This window comes from Emydura macquarii, unplaced genomic scaffold (assembly GCF_026122565.2).
Source record: "Emydura macquarii macquarii isolate MOO-44397 ecotype Brisbane River unplaced genomic scaffold, CSIRO-AGI_Emac_v2 contig_312, whole genome shotgun sequence".
Classification (NCBI taxonomy): Eukaryota; Metazoa; Chordata; order Testudines; family Chelidae; genus Emydura; species Emydura macquarii.
Window position 1 is genome coordinate 7201734 of NW_027130449.1, and position 21562 is coordinate 7223295.

The 21562-nt window shown below is 40.9% G+C and overlaps 1 protein-coding gene across 1 annotated transcript in view; it reads right to left on the minus strand.

The window, feature by feature from the left end:
- NCAPD3 (non-SMC condensin II complex subunit D3) overlaps positions 1-21562 on the minus strand; it is a 37077-nt gene that overhangs the window by 9507 nt on the left and 6008 nt on the right. The window contains exons 5-24 of the mRNA XM_067562659.1: positions 21096-21266; positions 20944-21005; positions 20587-20674; positions 19232-19365; positions 18175-18247; positions 17315-17440; positions 16863-17115; positions 16292-16354; positions 16004-16087; positions 13766-13839; positions 12747-12881; positions 11775-11995; positions 9888-10079; positions 9434-9531; positions 9207-9322; positions 8360-8467; positions 6542-6656; positions 6342-6449; positions 4959-5197; positions 4105-4184 (exon numbers count right to left, since the gene is read on the minus strand). Of these exons, the coding sequence (XP_067418760.1) occupies positions 4105-4184; positions 4959-5197; positions 6342-6449; positions 6542-6656; positions 8360-8467; positions 9207-9322; positions 9434-9531; positions 9888-10079; positions 11775-11995; positions 12747-12881; positions 13766-13839; positions 16004-16087; positions 16292-16354; positions 16863-17115; positions 17315-17440; positions 18175-18247; positions 19232-19365; positions 20587-20674; positions 20944-21005; positions 21096-21266 (2540 nt within the window). The remainder of the gene's footprint in view (positions 1-4104; positions 4185-4958; positions 5198-6341; positions 6450-6541; positions 6657-8359; positions 8468-9206; positions 9323-9433; positions 9532-9887; positions 10080-11774; positions 11996-12746; positions 12882-13765; positions 13840-16003; positions 16088-16291; positions 16355-16862; positions 17116-17314; positions 17441-18174; positions 18248-19231; positions 19366-20586; positions 20675-20943; positions 21006-21095; positions 21267-21562) is intronic.

The window sequence follows — 21562 nt, forward strand, 5'->3', positions numbered from 1 at the left end:
AGAGACAGACTCTGGGGAATTACATTTTCCACTATACGACTTTTGACCCTTTCCCTGCATCAGGGCCTTGAGAACGATACTGAATATCTACTTCAAACCCCGTTTTCCCCCTCATCCAGAGTTGTGTTGAAAAGCTTTCAGCATCCTTAGTGCGAGTTTATTTCTATTTATAATTCAACACAGTGAAAAGGAGAGAGAGAGAGAGAGAGAGAGAGAGAAGTAACAATAAACGAGGCATAACAACATTTTCAATAGCTCTTAAGTAACTTATGAGCCTAAGTTGCATTTTAAAAAGTGATGTAGACACTTCAAAGACTAAGGCCCAGATTTTTAAAAGTACTGAGGTGTTGTTGCACTCAGCATCACAAGACCTAGCTGATTTAGGAGCCTACATCTCATTTTCAGAAGGGATTTAGGCAGCTTTCACCTGGACAAAGGTCAGTTGAGTTGACAATACAAGATTCTGTTACAAACAGTTTGGCTTCTTCATCCCTCTCAGCCTGGAATACACATTGTTGTGAATGAAGAAAGTAGTTAAACAATTAAAAGGGTTCTGAAAGCTCAGTGACATTGGATTACGTTCACTGCTGAGATTCAGATTTGACTGTGGGATTGGCCACACACAAAAGAAGGAAGAGGAAGATGGGCTTATGGTTAAGGTACTCGACTAGAACTGGTTTTTGCCATAATCTTCCTGTGACCTTGTGCAAATCACTTAGTCTCTCTGTGATTAGGCTTCCCATCTATAAAATGGAAGTAACAGTTGCTCCAACTTGACAAGGGGATTGTGAGGATAAACACTGTCATGTTTGTGTCGTGCTCAGATACTACAGTGATGAGCACTATGAGAAGCTGTATCTGCAATCTCATTTCAAAGTTATCACATAAATGGCAGCTGCTGCTAGGGATAGAATGTTAAACTGCAACAGCAGGCCTCAACTGCTGGAAGATATGAAAGCCTGCTCAGATGAAGATATGCTGGCAGAGCAGTGAGGGGATGCAGCACCAGGAAAACAAAAGGATTGAACTGGAGGGTCTCGACTATAGTGAATTTCACAGGCACAGCAGTGTATGAAAGCTTCCATAGTGTTTACCTGCATTAGATCTGGCTTAAGTTCAGGACAAAACAGTACACATTCCATGAGACAGAGTTTGCAACAAGCTGTCCCATATCCTTGAAACTGACTTTAAATTATGAATTCATTTAAGTTTGCAGATCCACTTTTTGGGTTTTTTTACGCAAGAGGTCTAGGCAGTACTTTCAGGGGCAGCTGATAGGTTGTGCATGGAAAAGTCATGAGCAACGTGTGACTGATTTTACTTCCTATTGAGAAATACAAAGGATGATGGTCACTCAGGAAACACCTGCGTACTGGCAAAATAGCCAGGGAGTTTCCTGAACTCAGTTGTTATCAGTGATCTGACCCCTGGACAGCAGCTGAGGCTTGACCTCAGGCACAAGGGATATCAACAGGTGGAGGCTATGCATGTTTGCACAGTGTTACAGTTCTCACAAGGGGGAATGGACTGGAAAAAACCTCTGGCCTGGAAAAGATTTTGATGCAGGCAGCTCTGACGCATCGCTTACTCTCCGTGTTCTCTCATAAATTCAGATTTATGGCAAGAATTTTAGAACGAAAATGAATTCAGTCAGCAACTCAGTAGGCTGTGCCTAGCAATTGCAGCTTATGGAGTCAGTGCGCGTATGCACTGAGCACATGCAGGCAAAACCCAAGCACATTATGGTGAGATAAGAAGACAGCTTGAACCTTTGCTATGAAGCACTGGTTTGGGAGCCCAGTGAAGGTTAGACCATTAACCCTATTTGAACATAGGTTTGTGGGGTTAAGGTTACTATTTCAATTATAAACATCTATGTTGGCATTCACACAATGCAGGTTGTTGTCCAAGCAAGACCTTTTCATTCTAGTATTTTAAACTGGTCACTGGAAAAGAAAAATACAACTGCTTTCAATGGAACTGCTTTCAGATCACCGGGGTTGTTCTCCCTTCCCAAAAGGGTAAAAACTAGTATTGATATGTGAGAATCAGTGACTGTGCTGATTCAAGTGGTATTTTGTTAGAAGGGTTCAAACTCAATTCAATCTACTGTACAATAAAATATCAGGAGAAGCAGTTGATGTAGAGGAGCAATAGATACCTCTTGAAATGCCTATGACTGAGCTGTAGCTAAGGTCATCTCCTTTCCTCTCCCCCATACCAAAAATCACCAGTTATGTACAAAAGAATAAGCAGCCGACAAATTAGTTTCTAACTGGCAAGAGAGCACAAAGCAGCTGCTGAAAATCAAAGCATGTATGTGTTCTACTTCCCAGAACTCAAAAAGGGAAGAAAACGAAACAAAAATCCAATTTTATATATTTTGCAAAGTTAATCATTGCAAGGCCAAGAGCTGTGTGTCAATCCCAGCCTGGAATAAAGGGCTTTTGTCTGTGTGCACCTGCTGAATATAAATGCCCAGAAATAGGCTCTGAACAGCAACTATTATTGTTCCACACTGAAAGCACTGAACACGATACTGCAATGCCACCACCTACTGGAAAGAACCGGGACTGAACATTATATAAGTGCTCATGAACGGTCCCAGACTGATGGCCCTGGAGGCTGTAATCCTCAATTTAACTGGAGTCGGCAGGAACACTGGCAGGTGTTGGGCAAGCTTCCTCTGCACACAACATACCCACATCATCTACTCATCCATTCCCTAGAGAAACAACCTGCAAGGGAGTTTGTCTCTCCATGTCCCACTCAGCCATTTGCCCTTCCTACTAAGACTGACAACAAGGGTATCTGTCAGTACCAAATACAGTGGAGCTTGATATCCACACCCATCCATTAAGAACAAGACCAGAACCATCAGGTTACTGATGACACAAGGCCAAAACAGGTGTCAGATAGTAATGACTTAGGGTCATCTTTTGAACTACGCTTGAGTAACATCAAGATCTCTAAGCCCACAGACCCCTTGCAATTCAGATTTCAAGCTAATTCTGCATGATCCCTGTTGTGTGTTGGGATGGCAGGAGGTCTTCAAGCAGCGGTATGATGTTTAAGAGGGAAAGGAATAACATACAAAACAAGTTAGAGTATTGAACTGTAATCTACGTCTACTATGGGAAGTGGGAAGGGCAGTTTTTAGAATGCCTATTTCAAAGTTCCCATTCCCACATGTATGTAAATCCTGGCAAGATAAAAAGGGTGGAGAGTTGCACTGTAGACTAGGGCATCTCCTTGTGGCCTGAGGTGGCCCTTCTGGCACCTTACCTCAGTTTCCTTCCAGTTTACACCTAGAATCTTTACACCCAAGGAGAGAGTGAATATTAAATATTATCTGGTTCCTTACAGAGTCTTTTTGGCCTTTGCTTAGGTTCAGAGTTTCACAGCTCTTCTTCTAGGGGACAGTGTTTTAAGTCCTAGCCTTGATGGCCTGCAAACTCTCCTCCCCTCAAGTTCAGGGGCTGCACAGCATTCCTTCTTGGGGCCTGTGTGCTGGCTGAATTCTTCCTCTCAGCAGCTCTTACTGGCAGTTCTTCCTTGATTGGGCCTGGAGCCTATTTTTGAGTCACTTACCTTGTCAATTCATCAGTCTCTTGATCCTTCCCAAGTGGGTCTAATAGCCCCAAACACCTGTCAGAATTGGCTTGGGAAAGAGGGGAGTCTTGCCCTGCCTCGTCTATAAGGCAGTCTTGGGGCTTTAAATGAATAATGGTCTGGAATGGTCCCACATCTTCCCTCTCCCAGACATTAACTATTTCCCTAGACCATTTTCCTCGCTCCCAATGACTGCTTCAAGTATTTTCCCAGCCCTCATCTGCTTTTCCTGAACAGATGGAATAAGTAACTGGCCTCCCAAGCCACATCCTCTGGCCTTAAGAGGCCAGGACCCAATTACATGCACACGTGAAAGAGGATACAGAATGCACCGCTCACTGCTCTGCCTTTGCTCTTGCATTATTCTCCCTCCTGCCTCTCTTATACTTCCAGATGAGGTCAGGCTTGGAGTGAAATGGGCAAAATTAACAGCTGGGATGTGAAATTCAGTTTACTTTGTTCTCTGGATATTTTACAGAATTGGTATCCTACCTGGCAATATCTGGGTTGGGATCCACCAGAGAACTGACAAACCTGAAGAACAAGGACTCCTTCCACTTCACAAACTCCTCCTACAGAAAAGAAGTAGACTGTGAAACATCAGTAGGAACCAGGAATGATCCATCCTGCTTTTTCAGATTGCCCCCAGATACACCCTTTGGGTCGTAACAGGAGGCACACAAAATAAAGCTCAAGATTCCTTAATTCTGAAAATATATTACATGTGTTTAAATGCCATAGCAACAAGTGTCCTGATGTAGCATTAAATATTAGCAGAACAAGGGAAGCAAACAAAAACCAGAACTCCAATGCTGAGGTGCCAATAAGACATTCCTTTACACTGTTCTCATGAATGAACACATTAGTAGTCTGCCTGCTTAGGATACATTATTAAACAAGTAGTGGAATATTTTCTGCCTCTCACATATTTTCTGCCTCTCACATATTTTCTGCCTCTCACATATTTTCTGCCTCTCACACACCACAACTGACAGATAGCCAGGGAGGAAGGTTAGTGCCCTGCTTCCACTTGGTTGACACTTACACCCATCTACCGGGGATGAAATTGCATGTTGAAGAAAACAGAAGAAAAGACAAGACGACAGTCAAGCCTTAAACCAAAATCACTTGGCTAGCCTGCTGAACTACCACGCTGGAAGTCTATTTGTTCACCCTAGTTAAACTATGGCAGTAACAGTTCACTGTTAAGTGCATCTTAAAGTTGATTGCAAAAATATTTTGGGGTCAATCTGAAAGCAGCATATAGATTGTGCAGGGCACTAGGATTCTGTATGATGGAGGCTGTGGAATGGAGTACTGAACACTTGCCTAAGACCTCTGCTCACCTGCAGGAGGTTGGTAAGCAGGATCAGTGTCTGCTTGCGGATGAAGGGGTTCGGGTCCTTCAGGCACATGGAGATGTTGGGAATGTATCGATCCACCATGGTGGTGTAGCGGATACACAGGTCACACATAACTATGACAACGTTATTGCGAATGGCCACATCCTCAGACACCTCCAGTTCACGAGCTAGGGCTGCAACACATTTCTTTGCTAGATCCTCATGCTGCAGACACAGCTTACCTGTCACAGAGAGAGGAGAGAATCAGGGCTGTGAATATTACAGTTCCTTACCTCCTTAGGGTTATCTTTCCACCTCCTCTTGATTCCACACCAGTCAAAACAAATGGTCAGACAAATAAGGACAGGGAGAAAAGAAAGCAGAAAATAGTGAGAGCAAGAAGTAAATAATGGAATAAAAGCAAGAAAGCCTTAGTGGAGACTGTTTGAGAAACCTGCTACCCACCTCAAGGGAAAGGTACTCAAGGAGGAGGGCTCTCCCATCCCTATTCTGAGAAAACATGAGACCTATATCATGGGTCTAGAAACCCTGTTTCCTCTTTTCCAATGAGCCATTCTTCCGTAGAAGTTACTGTTCATAGGGAGTTAAGAGTGCAGCCTATTGTCCTATGCATAACAAGAAAAGAGCCACCCCAGTAAAAGTACTAGAAGATTTTAAAAATAAAACTAGTATTTTGCACCTCCAAGGGTTTCTAAGCTCTTTAGGAACAGAGGATTTAGCTTCCTGAGATATGTGAGGAAGCAATATTATTCCCATACTAGAGAAGTGACGTGTCCACAATCATACAGAAAGCATAAAGCAGAGCTGGGAACAGAACCTAGTCCTAACATCCTTCCTCATAGAGGAGACACATACTCTACCCGGCCTTCGACACAAATGCTCTGGCTCCTTAGTCATATAAATAAAAAATAAGAACCGTCATCAGACATCCCTTCTAGCACAGGCTGCTCTGAAAACGTGGAATTCCCTCCATCTCCCGGTTAACCTCTTGTGCATTGTGTGGTTCCATAGTCAGATGCCATCAAACTCACATGAGTACAAGGCGGGTGCAAGTCTGAAGGGTTCTTTGGGTCCTGCTAACTGTGCTACTCACTGGTTTGATATGGTAAAGCTTTATAAACCCAATTAGTTAATAGATTTAGTACATACTGTCACTCACTCCACTATTTTTACTGGTGTATACATCTTGTTACTGCAGGGAATTACCAGAAAGCTTGGAGCTAAAAGCACTATAAACATTGAATATTGTTCACGTCTGTGTCTAAGCTCATGCTCAAAAACTGTAGCAGCTGTAACCAGGAAAGAGAGAAAAGAGCAGGAATCAGTTGTACAGAGCGTATATTTCCACTATAGGACAGCTCTTACCCAGTGTAATGAACGCATGGGCTCTGACCACTGAGGGCATAGCGGCTCCTCTTCGTTGGGACAGTGGTTGAGAAACTGGGAGTTCATCACCATCTGGAGGACTAGACACTGGGGAACAACAGACCAAGAATTAAAATACCCTCAAGATCAGAGAGTTTTAGTTCATAAATGCAAATTTAAGAGTAATAAGAGGACCTCACATTGTTCTACATTAACAGGACAAGCCAGAATAGACTGAATCAAAAGAAAGATGCGTTTCTCCACTTTGGCTGGACATAGCTGTGCAGTTTCACCCAAGGTGAAGAGATGTCTCACCTAAAGACAAAAGCAACACTGCAATCAAAGGACAACAGCAGGGCTGACAATTAAATCAACCACCTTCTATACGTCAATACTTCCACGTTACTTAAGTCAGCCAATATTTCAATGGTGCTACAGCTTCCAAAACAAGTTTTCCTCTGCCGTTTAAAAGGGCAGGCATCACCTGTGATGTGAGCCTGTATGAGGCTCAGTTAGATCTAATGCATTACTATAACTGCAGAGAGCGGAATTCCGTTAGCTCTGTCTCTACTACACAGTGAATTTCAGTGGTGACATTTATTACTGAGAAGTTGGAAACTGAATTAAATTCCTACTTTTCTCAAAAAACAAAGGCAATGACATGGTGCCTTTTGCATTAGTACAAGCAGTGCAGCTCCCCCAAAACTCTGGAAATCAAGTCTATTCTATAGCTTCTGGCACATCACTCAAAATTTCCATTAGGAATAATATCAAATCATTGATACAAAAGATTCTAGACATGTACTCACAGCAATAACACATGGATTTCTTATTTTCCCTATAACTGTAACCTAATGATGATCTCCCCTCTCTAGAAATCCCAAGATCTGAGAAAGCAAGAGTGACAAGGGAACAGAGGAGCTATACTTCTTCAGCCTCCAATGGATGCAAATGATGACCATATTTGTTTAAGAATGGTCTGCTCTGACAAGTGACTATGTGAACATGAGAATTCCTTAGTCAGAGCTGCTCCCTGTGTACTAAAGTCACATCTGCTGATGTTAGTTGAGAGGTTTTACTACTTCTAACTACTGCCACTCCTGCCAAACCAACACAACTGTGGGAGAATGAAGTGGTTTCTATTGTGGCTTGTGCATCAACAAGATACTTTTAATCATATTCCAGTTGCAGTGGTCACCTGTCCAATCCCACTTTGCTTTCAAATTGAGAGCTCAGCTCCATCTGTGCATCCCAAGTGAAAACAATAAAGCTGCACAGATCTAACTGAGGTTATAATTTTAAGATAATGGGGTTGCACAGGTCTAAATGAGAACAATGTTTGGTCTACAGAATGCTTTATTGTGGTCGAATCAGAATCAGAAGGAACCTATTTTGACTTTCAAGCCAGAGACTTAATTTTGCTGACAAATTCCCATAAAACAAGCATATTTGATGTAGAGCCATTGAAATTGAAGAAAAGGTCACTGCATTGATCACATCTGGAGTGTTGTCTTCATTATCCTAAGGGCCAGAAAGAGGTTTTGTTTCTATGTATTTATTTGTAGTTTAAATAAAGGCTAGATTCTGTAGAAATTGATGGCCTGGGCTGTCCCACTCACCAAGGAAAGCTTTCCATTTGCAACCTACTTTCCAAACTCTACTTGTTATTGTGTATTATACTGTGTCAAACTAGTTAGATACATGTTGTGGTGACTGGCCCAGGCCTGCTGTTCTCTAGGACTCACAGGAGAACAAAGTATTGCATCTCATGAACTATTCCAGTGAATATTTTAAAACACATATATGATTCTAATTCATGTTTATTTTCATAGTAAATATCAGAAAAGCAAGCCAAAGGCCGAAAAACCAATCCAACAAAAATGATCCTGTATGAATGCAAAAGGCTGAGTACTCCAGAGAACACTGCTCAGCTGGACCATCATGGAATCATCATTTTAAAGAGGGAACAGATGAATTATTTGATCAATCAATCAGTACAGAAAGGATAGCAAGCTTACCAAGAGATCTTCTTGCAGCTGCTCTGCTCCATCCTCTTTGAGGACTATACTGGAGATGTAGCACTCACAGGCAGATATTACATCTCCACATACCTGGTTCAGCAGCTTCTGTTTTAAGATGAAGGCAAATGCTTGTTAAAGAAATGCTTAGGGTGAACTCTAGAGCTTAGTTACAGTAGATAGCCCACTCCCCAGCTACTGAGATGGAGCAGACAGATGGGGAATAAAAAGGAAGGGAAACCTGGTGGCAAAGTTAAAAGGAATGCTGAATTTTCCACCAGTAAGTTAGAATCTCCCTAGGCTTTCCCCATTCTGCAGACCTCATTATAAAAGAAAGATCTTTACACAAACCAGTGCCCCTTCTCAGCATGCCATGGCTTTGTCTCAAATTGTTCCACTAACATAGTCGGAGAATCACTGTCATCTACTTTCACTTGTATGAGTCCACAGCAGCTTGGTAGTGACCAAATTAATCTATGGTGGCACATATGAAATGTATCTGTAGCCTCAATATAACTCCTACTGGAAAAGCATCCAAAACACAAAACCCAGCATCAAAAACAGGCACTATTGTAGGCTCCTTAAGGAAGGGAATGCAGGGGATTTCAACTGCAGAACATCCTCTTGAAGAAAGCAGAACCTCCCAACCCATCCTTAACAAAAAGTGTATGCCAGTACAGGTATGAATACCAATACAGATTGTTACAGAGGTGCAATTTTCTAGAGTTAGAAGTCTCTTTCCTTTGTGTGCTGAAGAAACCTGCATTTTCAGGAGAGGAAAATGTCTGTCTTCAAGAGAGAGTCTTCGGTGAAACAGACTGTTTTAAAAGTGTATTCCAAGTCCCACCTGTGTGTCCTCAGGGGCATCTGCATACACATGGCAGAGCTTCTGCAGAGCTTCAACAGCTGGGCTAATCACCTCAAGGGGACACTGAAATCCCTCCAGCCAGCACTTGATATCATCTGAAAATGAGGTCAAACACCTAGCTCAGGCAAGTGCTAATGCTAACTGACTATTAATAAAAAGACAAACATACAGTGTTTCTGAACACTAACCCACACCAAGGCACTCACCAATCAGCCTGCCCTGTGTGTTTCTGGGGAGATGCTTCGCAACGTGCCCAATTACACACAGGATGTGACCTGCAGTATCCGTGCTGGTATTCTGCTGCCTGAAAGACCGTAAAGGGAACAAACGGAAACATTCATCCAAGATGAGAAGCGGGTTAGAGTCAGAAAATCCTTTCATTTGGGTTATGCGTGCTAAAGACAGAACTGTCAGGTTGAATGAAAACATGGTGGAGCTCTAAGGCGACTCTGAGGTACTGGATAATTGGACTCTAGTCATGGCTGCGGGCCACTGCTTGCCTGATAGATGGAAGCACCATTAGTTTAAATTAAGCACTTTGATCTAAGCAGTCACCAAACAGCACTCTTCCTGTGGAGGGGCAGAAAGAGGAGATTGTTCTCTTGGCCCACCCTGCATATGTCTCTGTTGCCAAATGATGATTAAGGTAGAGGCACACACCTGCTAACACTGTCCCAGGATTCAATTATCTTGGAGTAATCCAGCTTGGGTGAAGAACCTGCTACCTTGGCGAGCAGCATCCAGGCTGATGCAGCATGCTCCGTTTCCACATGTGACATTACGTTATTTATGAAAGTGGAGGAGAATTTCTCCTTCTGGGACCATATGTAAAAAGCTTTGTTTAAATAACGGCTGCAAGGAAGACAGGAAGGAGAAAAGAGCTAAGCACACCACAGACAAAATAGTTAGTCTCAGGATCTGTATTAACAGCCAGCAATTTTAGCCAGTCCACCCTTCACACAGCAGGCAACACAACGAAGCTGTGATGTTGCTGGTTGGTTGCTATTTATGCAAAGAGCTTTTACTTCTCATTGTTCTGACCAAATGAAGATTTCCATTTTACCCCCAAATATATACATCCTTTCTTCCATATTCCAATTCATAATTCAGGTGCACACAAACCTTCTGCTATATAGACATGAATATAACACTATACGTTTCAGGTAACGGATAAATTGGGCCCAATGTCTGGTGTGCTGATAGCCAAGAAAATTTAACTAGAAGAATCCAGCAGGGGAAGATTTTTTTTTGGACGTTTTCTAGCCAACATCCACAAACCAAAAGGAAGATAAATTTGTTATTAAGGCATAGGGCTGGGAGTTATGGGACCTGGGTTTATCCCCATCTTTGGGGAAGCTCTCTCTGTGTGTCGTTGGGCAAGTCACTTTACCACAAAGTTTCTTCTTTTGTAAAATAAAGACAACGATACTTGCCTTCCTCATGCTGAGGGAATTCTGAGACTCAATGTTTATAAAATGCTTTGAAATCCTCAGTCGGAAAGTGTTATGGATGTGTAAAGTATGATATACAGGGGCCAAAATTAGACTAGTAAAACAGTTTTGCAAGCCAGAAAGACAGCACGACTGACAGATCAGTTTCTATTTAAGAACTATTACATGCTGTTGACTAATAAACATAAGGCTGCTTTTAATCAGTGTTATGTCCCTGTCGTTTTGTGTGTCACCTCATCTCTTTTGCTACTTCCCACAGCGTTCTGCAAAAGGCAGAAAGATACTATTAGTCATAAGACAAGTAACATATTGTACACCAGAATGAAGAGGGGGAAAAAACCCCATGTACTCTGATCTCTATAAATATATAGATGGTTATTTTTCTCATCAGACTATAAAAGTTAATTGAGGGTGTGCTAAGCTCCTAGCAACACACCAAAAAGAGACACCACACATGTCATTCTCCCATTCAAAGGCTGGAGTTCAAGGACAAGGCATCAGTGACCGCAAAGTTAAAAAATCCAATACATAGGAGAACTGTGCTATGGTCACCAACTGCCAGCACAGCAATAATTGGCTGTTGATCTGCAAGCCTGCTATGCTCTTCCCAATAAACTTGTAGAGCAACACAAGGAGCTCAGAATATAAGAAACCCACATTAGCACTGACAGCATCACTTAATAGTAATAAGTACTTGCATTACATCTTTCACCTGGGGATCTCAAAGTGCTTTATCAAAAATTAATTGAGCCTCACAATATCCCTGTGCTGTAGATATTATATGCATTTTAACAGTAAGTAAATGAAGAAAATGGAGATGCACAAAGTTTGTAGTCATACAGCAAGCGAGTGGCAGAGATGGGAACAGAACCGTGGACTTGTGTTCCAGTCCTCTACTCTAACCAAGACAAGCTACTATTGTTCCAGAGCACAATCAATAATCTCCTGACATAGGGTTAGCTGGACACATTTCAAGTATTTTATATGAATACAAGCATTATAACAGCAGTATATGCCTAGAGAAACACTGAGTTGGAGTCCAATAAGAATCCAAACTCCTCTTTATTGACTGGAATTAGCAGTACGACTGACCTACCTCAACTCCTGGTTTTCTGTAGTGAAGAGAGCAAGGAGATCCCAGGCTAGTGTCTGGTTTCGGTCTTCACGTCTAAATTTACTATAGTGTTTAATGTGCTGCAACAAAAGCCGATCAAGACAGTCCAAGGCCTTTTCCTGCACAGAGTTCTCACTGTCCATCACAACGGGGACCACACCAGTTAACCAAGCCTTCTGTATCATGACATTATTTTGTTGAGTCTAAAGAGAAGAAAACTCCATATTAGAAATCCTTTGAAGCCAGTAATTCAGATTGTACACATGCAGATGCTATGGTGGGATTAATGAGAGTTGAGACATGCTGAGAGACTCAAGAAATTTTAGTTTCCAAAGTACCGATGAAGTAATATTGAAGTCTTACAGCATGTGGGACCAGTGGCCTCAAATCTCTACTCCCCCATGGAACTGCTGAATATTACATTCATGATTTAGACATCAGTTATCCCTACTGACCTGTGGTATTGTAATATTTATTTACGAAAACTAAAATCAGTCCCAGTAGAGCACTACAACAGGTTATTTAAAACTAATAGGAGTGAGCCGTGCCTAAAAAAACTTGTGCTCCAATCCTGCTTTACTAACCTTTTGTAGATAAATATCAAAGCAGAAGAAGTCTTTCAATGATACACTCTGCATACCGCAATCTCAGTACAATGATTCAGACTTTTTTTTTTTTTTTACCTGACACGGTGAACAATCAATTTATCAATTTGCTATATGTGAGTTATATCAGAGCCAGAAAGAGATGTGTATAACAATAGGAAATGTCTAATGTTATTCACAAGTATGCATAAGATATGTCTTTCATGTCAAAGGCAACAAAGTTAAATCAATCTAAAGAAACTCAGTGGAGAAATAAATGGCTAGTCATGAATGTGGTCTCCCCCTTCCCCAATGAAATAAAATTATGCTCTGCCAGTCATGATAAATATTGTGCATTCTTTCCCCTCACCATAAGGAGTTCTGTAATAGACTGTAGTGCCTGCTTCCGTACAGAGATGGCAGGGTCCCGGCAGCGATCTTGAAGAGTAGACAAGTCTTCTTGGGTACATGGGATCACATTGTGCTTCAGGATACTCATGAAGACCTTGAAATCAAACACCATGACCACACTGTTAGGAATACAATGGGTGCATATTTGGCTGCCAACGAAAAATCCGATCCACTTCCTATTGATTTCAATGGGAGAAGAACTGGTCCCAATCACAGTAAATGCCAAGACTTAGACACACCACTGAGGGACACAAAAACTGAAAGTGAACAGGCTTTGTAACTGCACTTCCGTAAAGTCAGCTTCTCCTCTTCCTCTGTACAGTCAGTTTCCCTTTGCATTTGTGTGGGTCATCACACAACAACAAGGGAAAGGAAAACATACAAAAGCCCCAAAACAATATAGTTATAAAAGCATAATTTATAAATCAATCAGCAGAATTGTGGGGCGTGGCTATATGCCTAACTATTTTATTTCTTTTTTTAAACTGACTAGATTTCAAGTGAACAGAGTCTTTCAAGACCAACTGCCTGTTATTCTAAGAGACTTTTTTTTAAAACTAAAGCAGCATGCTCCAAAATCGAGGCTGGATAAAATCCAGTTCTTTTGTAAATGAGTTCATGAATTCTAGACTAACTATCCAACTAACGTGCCTCAATTTATATAAGGAAGTTGCTTAAATTAAAAGCCTACTGACATTTGAAAAGCAGCCCTATTTCTAAATGATGGAACAAGTGAACTTCAACTAGGGTACTGAGAGAATTTCTTCATCATCATGCTTGCATTATCCACTCATCAGTTATCAGGAACAAGCGGAGAAGGCATTTTGCAAGACCTGCCTGTATGCTACAGGAACAGCAAAATAAGGCCATGATCCTTCAATGAGCTCCATATGGGCAGATGACTGCATGCATTCACTGCAGAACTTTAGCCTACATATTTATATTAATAGCACTGTCCGTGCTCAGTAGAGAATATACCTGAAGTGCAGACTTCCTGACATTTGTCTTCTCATCCCCTGCTCTCAGTCTTAGCATATCCATGATCTCCTTCCCTGTCCAGGGGAAGCATGGAAAGACAGTCATGAGATCCAACGCAGGAGGCGCTGACAGGACAAACAGCACACTATGACAGGGTACAACACAGCTCTGCACTCTGTTGAGTATCAATTGCTGACAGAGAAAGGAAAACAACACACAACCTGGCAGGTAAGTCAAAGAAAAACCGATTTTCAAAAATTTCCTTTGTAATTTTAAAGCTCTGTGTATCGCTTTAATATTTGAGGCAAAATCTCGAAGGAAAGGTATGTGCATAAGAACAGCTATGTCAGACCAATGGTCCATTCTAGCCCAATATCCTGTGTCTGACAGTGATCAGTGTCAGATGCTTCAAAGTGAATTAACAGAACTGGGCAATTTTGAGAGAGCCAACCCCTTCCAGTTCCAGCCCCAGCTTCTGGCAGTTGGAAATTTAGGGACACCCGGAGCATGGGGTTGCATCCCTGACTATCTTGGCATGGGGTTGCATCCCTTATGGACCTATCCTCCAGGTACTCATCTAAAAAATTTTTTTAACCCAGTTATACTTTTGGCCTTCAAAACATCCCCTGACAATGGGTTCCACAAGTTGAGTGCTATTCTCTCCACTGGATTCCAGCTGTTAGATGGCTTGACAAGATCAGATCCTTTTACTGGAACAGAGGGAGACTGCCTCAATGAATGGCAACAAGTTTTATGGGGAGCACAGTCCATAGCAAACTCAACTATTGCAGGGGGAACAAACTGGCTAAGATAATCATGCTCTTGCCAACTGGCACTGACTGAGCATTTCAGCTTGGTGGACAGGAACAGTACTAAGGTGACCTTCAGCAGGCTGAGAAGGACTAAAAAGGGAATGAACATGATGCAGTGGATGTAGTACACATCAGGCACTGCATGCTCTGTGACATGCATTAGCCGCATTGGGCCAACATCCCTAGTCTTTTGTCTCTTCCACACATGGTTTGGTCACATTTTGAATACGTTGTCTACAATTTCTTTTCCTTCTAAAATATTTGAACTGTTTGGGCCTCATGAAATTAGAAAGGCTTGAGTCAATTATAATGCAGCCAGACAACTCTGCTAATGCACCTCAACTCTGGCCCATATATCCCAGCTGTTCCAGCTATCCTATCAAGCAAAGCCAGCCCACTGTGCTGAGTTATTGTTATTAATTTGTTTTAATTAAGTGCCACACTCTCTACTCCAGGGAGCCTCCAACCTAAATAGAGAACACATCATACATTGAGTGGCCTAGAGGGCATTTCTGTCTGAGAGAGTAGATTTTATAACAATATCAAATGTTTTACTGAGTGGGTTCTTATTGGTTTTAAGGAAGGATTTTAATAGAGGAGGTGGGAGCCTGGCATACTGAGACAGGAGCAGCATGGGAGAAGTAATGAAGACATACATCAGGGATACAAGGGGAATAGTCAAGAGGGATTATTAGCAGTGCAAAGGGGATGATTAGTAAATATGAGAGCAGATATGTAGGTAGAGCTGGGCAGTTCCCAAAAGCTTAGCACAAGAAGCTTGAACATAAGGAAAAGAAAAGGAGCTGGTGAAGGGATTCAAAGAGGCGAATGATGTAATGTGTGCTGAGCTGCCAAGTTGTGTGTCGATTTTTATTATGTGAAAAATGAGGACTAGTAACACGTTGCATCAGTCCATTTAGTCTCATAACCTGCTTTCAGCAGTAGCCAATGCTGCAGGGAGGTGAATTCCACTCCCACAGAATGCATCTAATCAGAGGTGCAATATTTTATGTGGGGAAAATAAATTTGTTCCTTGTGCACTGAAGAGATTTGATTAAATTTATTATAAACTATGAAGCTACAAGTGTTATAATCCACATAATTTACTCTTTCCAAAAGAGATGGTAATTAACCTGCTCTTTAACAAGTGTTTCTCCACATCAGCAAAAATGAACATCAATATTTTAAGATTAAATACAATTTCCAGAGTGGTCCTTCCAGACTGAAATGGAAATGGAATGTCTTTAAGAGTGACAATTCCCCTCCTGCCCCCCATCACATATAAGTGGAACCTAGAATTTCCACAGAAAGATCTGTCTACTTATATAGAAAACTAGATGCTGAGTACACATAGGAGGATCTGATTGCCATTAGACACTTCCAAAACCTAGTATCAGCTGAAAAGACACGTGTGATTTTGACATACCATCAAATACAGTGGTATCACCATCCTTGGTTAATTCGATGGTCTTGAAAGTTGGAAGAGTCTTCAGTGGATGGTTGGAGGGAGCTAAGAGGTTAAAAAAAAAATAAAAAAAATACATCAGTAAATCAAATGTTTGAGAATACAAAAGGGACATGTTCTCTGTGCAGTGTGGTACATCACAAAGTGGAGAGTTTTATGTACCCCCCACAGATTTTATATATCAAAATCATTTCTCTGTAGAGCATAAGGGATGTGGAGGAAAAACAAACATTTCTAAAAGAAGACTACCTTCTGTGTGGGTTAGCAAAGTCTCAGGATAGTTGTTTGTGTCTACAAGTGTAAGACCGGAAGCTGCAGAAAGAAAAAAAGAATCAAACAAGATAATTCCATTCAGGACTCTTCTTCCTTCCAAAAATAATCAAGCAGGTAGTCGAAGAATAGGAGACTGCATATGAACTACTAGAGCATGCCATCTGGCTTTTTATCACACCACAGGAAGTTTAGCACGCTAAACATGAGAAATTCAACTTTCCAGACACTAAAGGTTTCTGAATATAACTAAGTGTCAGGAATGAGGAATTTGTTTTTTAAATGAGTGATTTTAGTAGTTTGTAAATGTCTTTCAAAGTCGTCACATGGAGGAGTCTATTTAAAAAAAAAAGTCATATGGTCAATAAAGCCTTTCTAAATATAAATTTTAATGAGTAATAAGACATCTACTTTTCCCCTTTGTCACAATACATGAGGGACCCATGTAGATTTCTAATTCCTTGACAATTAGATCTTTGATCTCCCTATAATTATTCCCCCCAACATTCAAGAGACCTTTGGCAATACTGAATTCAGCTGCTATACTTACTGCCTTGTAATAGCTCCTGTACACTCTCCACGGTAGTGGCAGCTTTCATTTCCAGACAATAAGCAAAACTGGAGAGTGCTTTGCTGCGGACCGTAGGTGCCTTGTCTGAGCAGCGGCCAAACACCATGTCCTGAACCAGAAACTTGTGCTTTAGAAGCTTCTGATGTTCCACAGACAAGGAGCTGTCCGGTTTCCTCTCTGGCACATCCAACAGAGCTAAGGCTACATCAAGGGCAAACACTCGGTAGGAAATCTGTGGAAGTGAAGAACACAAGATTCTCTATCGTGTAAGAATACTCAGTTAAAGCACTGAGACAACTATCACAAGCTGTAATCTAGTTGTTACCAGCTATCAGCAATAAGAATGCTATTTAGTACTTATACAAGGTTTCACATGTTCAAAATACAGCTATGTCCAAAGATCTGATATATTAAAAAGGATATCCACTTACTTTGGTATTATGCGAGTATCTATAAAGCCAACCTATAAAGTCAGCATACTCTGCACAAGGGAGTTTATTCAGCAATTGCATCAGGGATTGCGCAGCATATGTACGATAATCAGATTTATCTGGGACCTGCAAAACAAGGACAAAGGGAATTTGCCAAGACCAATATTCTAATGGTCTGTTATGATAGCTAAAAAGCATTTCAGTCTTCAGAATAAATATCAATTTATTCAAGAGCATACTATGGCCTAACAGTTCAAGCACAGGACTGGCAACCAGGAATTCCAGCATCCTAAGTTTGTCTTTGCCAATGGGTAAACATATGGCCTTGGGCAAGTCATAATCCCTCAAAAGCAAAGAGTCCCCCTTTATAAAATGGGGATAACACTAGCTTCCCAAGGCCACTGTGAAGAATGGAAAAACTTGATCTTGATGTAAAGTGTGGTTCATGGACAGCTAGCTGGTCACAGGGTTCTTGTAATCCTTGTTTCCAGCTACTAAAGTCACACTGAAAGTAATTACACAGATGTTAAATGTTTCCCTAATTTTAGTTGGCCACATAAGCAATTGATTTGTCACAAGATTTTAAATGTTTTTGTTAAAGTTGTAAATTGAACGTACAAGCAATTGTGAACAGTGGAGAACTCTCCACAAGAATCTCTCTGCCAAGATGTGTGCCATACTTTGACAATGTTTGAAAACACATAGATCTAAGAGCCACAAGAACCTCAGACATACTAAAATGCCCAACAGAAGACCCTTGGTGATAACTTTCACAGGTTAAAAAATTGGATTCTCCATGTCCGTTCATAGGCATCACATTCTATCCTAGAATAGCGCAGTTGTCTTTAGCCCTAGTGTACCTTGGCACAGATATGCTGCAGTAAGATTCGGAGCACAGGAAAGGCGACTTCCTTTAGTTCATCCACTATAGAGCTGCATGAAACAGAAACAAGCAACTTATAACAGGTTGCTTTTGTAATAGGGAGCAAATCTCAGCACAAGGCCATCCTACATTCGGACAGGCAGCTGTACACAGAGCTTCTTTATTCTTATCCTGACTGTTAAATACTGTTCACTAGTCTCTGTATAAACTATGCTTTTAAAATATTCCTGTTTGTAAGTGCAGGAAGAGGAAATCAGAAATAGCAGCTGCTTCCAAAAGCAACACATTAGAAGTAGTGTACTAAAAACAAACTCCATGTAACAGTTAAATAACCCCTCACTCTCTTGTGACTGCTGCATAGCATGACATTCTGAAGCTCCATACCTGGGTCAGTTCTGGTACTAAGTCCACCAGTACTCTAGTATTTGAAGTCCCCACCAGATAATTGCAATTAAACAATCATTTAGACAGAGCCAAAAACTTAAGAAGCACTTTGCAAAACAAAATTAAATATGCCTCATCTATCCCAAACAGCTGTGTTCTATAGTAGATAAGAAGGAGGACAGCAGTAGGTAGGAGGTGCCCCAGAGAGATGGAGAGCCTATACAGGAAGGGTTCTGGTAAGGAACGGATTTTAATAGGGTTGGAGGAAAGAACGGGCCTTTGGCAGAGAAGGGACAGCATAAATGAAGGCAAAAAGCTAAGAAACAAAAAGCTGAGTGGAAAATTGAGGGATAAATTCCTAACTAATAATGTCGACTTCACCACACTCCATAACGACCTAAAATCCCCCAAATTTGCTGCAAGTCTAGAACAAGAGGTCTTTGTCTTCTCACCCCACTCTTCAACATTCAGTGCTCCCTCCCCGCCCCAAAAGACAAGTTCTAAATAAGCTCTTATGACAAAAACTGAAATTAATCCTCACCTATACACAATCACTTCACAGTGAGCCGTAGTTATTCTAATCCCTCTATTAACTAGCACTGGAGAGTGAGAAAATGCCAGAGGGAAAACCCAGCTACTTTGTACTTCACCTGATGAATTTTATTCCATGATTCCTAGCACTAATAACCTGCGATGTGGCAGAAAGGACTGTATGCGTGGATCCTTCTTTCCTTTCCACCATGAGGATGACATTGAGAAGCCGATGGAAGATACGTCGCAGAGTCTGTAAGAGAAAGACAGGTACAGGAACAAGCAGAGCACTCTGTCTTAGTTAATAAAATCATCTAAATCCAGGCAGGTTCATACCAAATAATTTTTCCCAACAAAAGTCAAACAGAATAATTTAAAAGGGAAGCTACATACACAGGGAGAATCTTTTTTATACTGGGGAAATACTTACCTTAACTGATCTCATACAAGCCCCATATGACCTAAAGTTACTTGCTAGCAGGGCAATCAAGTTAAAAAAAGGTGCATAATTTCCACTGGAATATGGGAGAAACAGGTTGAAATGTAATGGCCTGTGGTATATAGGAGGCCAGACTAGATGATCTAATGGTTCCTTCTGGCCTTAATCTCTATGAATCAACAGAAATCCACAGAATTTGGGGAAATTCATTACTTTCTCACATAAAACACCTTAAATTAAATGCCATTGCTTCCTTATGCACTGATGGCACAGGTGGTACACTTTTGGCATTCTGTGCTTGCCATACTTTAGCTGTCACACTGTCCCTATTATTCATATCATTTGACTCAGAGGCCTGGGCAAGGAAGAGATAATAAGGAGGGTTCGAATTCTGAATAAGTGAGCACTTGTGGGCTCTTGACATTATTTAACAATCCAGAAAAACAAGAATACTTTCTAAGTTCAGATGCCCAATGGAAACAGATACATTATGCATATAATTACACATTTATGCAGGGTGCTTGATTTAACAAAATAATAAAAAAGGCCAAGCTGCAGATTTCTAGCAGAATCAAATGTTCCTATAAGAAAATTTTCTGCCAGCTTGCATTAGCCCTGCTTACCACTGTGTGTAATATTCCCACAATTCCCACTGTCCACTATCACCAGACAATCCCACAACAGAGAATATTGACGGATAGTATTACAGCACCACTAGCAGGAAGCAAAAGAATTGTCAGTCAAAGCCAGTAACTGTTCAGATTCTCTGTTTCATGATATTAAAGAGATGCAACGTTACACAGCTATCCTGATTTTGAAACACAAATTGCCAAAAGGTTTTCATTAAACTACGCTGTATAGATACTCAGCAAATCATCACGGAAGTCGCAGGAAATAGGAATGAGGAAAAAGAGGTACCTAAATCCACCTTCAGCTGGGAAACATACATATATAATGAAAGTGACCTGCTTAAGGGGGAAATAGTTGCTTCTTTTCAATGTATAAAGACCTGAAAGGTTTTGTTAAGACTTTTACCTTATCTTCTACACCATGAAGTGGGGAGCACAGCAACTGCAGCCCATGATAGGCCAACTCTGGGACGTATTTTGCTTGGTTAACGTTCCTAAACAAAAGAACACATGGAGATGTCTTCACCTACTACTGGATATTTATTTATTTTATTAAAGTGACCAAACATACTCTGTATTAATTGGAAAGATGTTTAAAATTCACTGAATATCATTTTAATGTAAACACAGGAAGAACACACATTCCAATATTATCTAGAAAAGAATCACTGTTTTCATGTTAACATTCGCAGGATAATACTAAACACATTTACCACTTTACCTCTTCAAAACAATATATAAACATTAAAAAATAATAGCTTACATTGTTCCTGAAAACTCAAATTCATGTGCTGCAGGCTCGAAACTTGTCAGCTCAACAAATGTCTGCAAGATAAAAAGCAAAGGGGTTAGGTTATGTGAGGGGCAGAGGTGGGGATCTGTCTGTGTGCTTGAGTCTTTAGTAGTCTTAGTTACCTGCATGCAATTCTGCACACAGTGAGGTTTCTCTTTTAGAGAGAACTTGGGCAGAAGTCTTAAGAAGTTTTTCAGGAGGAGGAAGATGGCTTCTCGAATTTGAAGCAGGTCATTTGTAGAAAAATATCTCTCTTCTTCTTGATTCTCCTCGTCTTCAAAAATCTCATCCACCTAGATTAGTAGAAGATAGAACCATCATTTATCATAGCTAACCATCATTTTTTTTCTTAGAAAGTACAAACTCTTGTTTGTACTATGCAGAAACTGAGGCTGGAATTTACTTGATTAATAATAAAGCATGTGTGGAATTTGTATCCAACGTACTAAACATTTTCTTTCAAAATATATAAAGGCATTTAGTATTAGAGAAGGGGGAGGGCTATGATACACAGAAAAACCTCACACAGTTTATTTCCGTCTGAGAATTTACCAAGGAAAACCCCTCCAGAACTAGGGTTGGGTGTCTG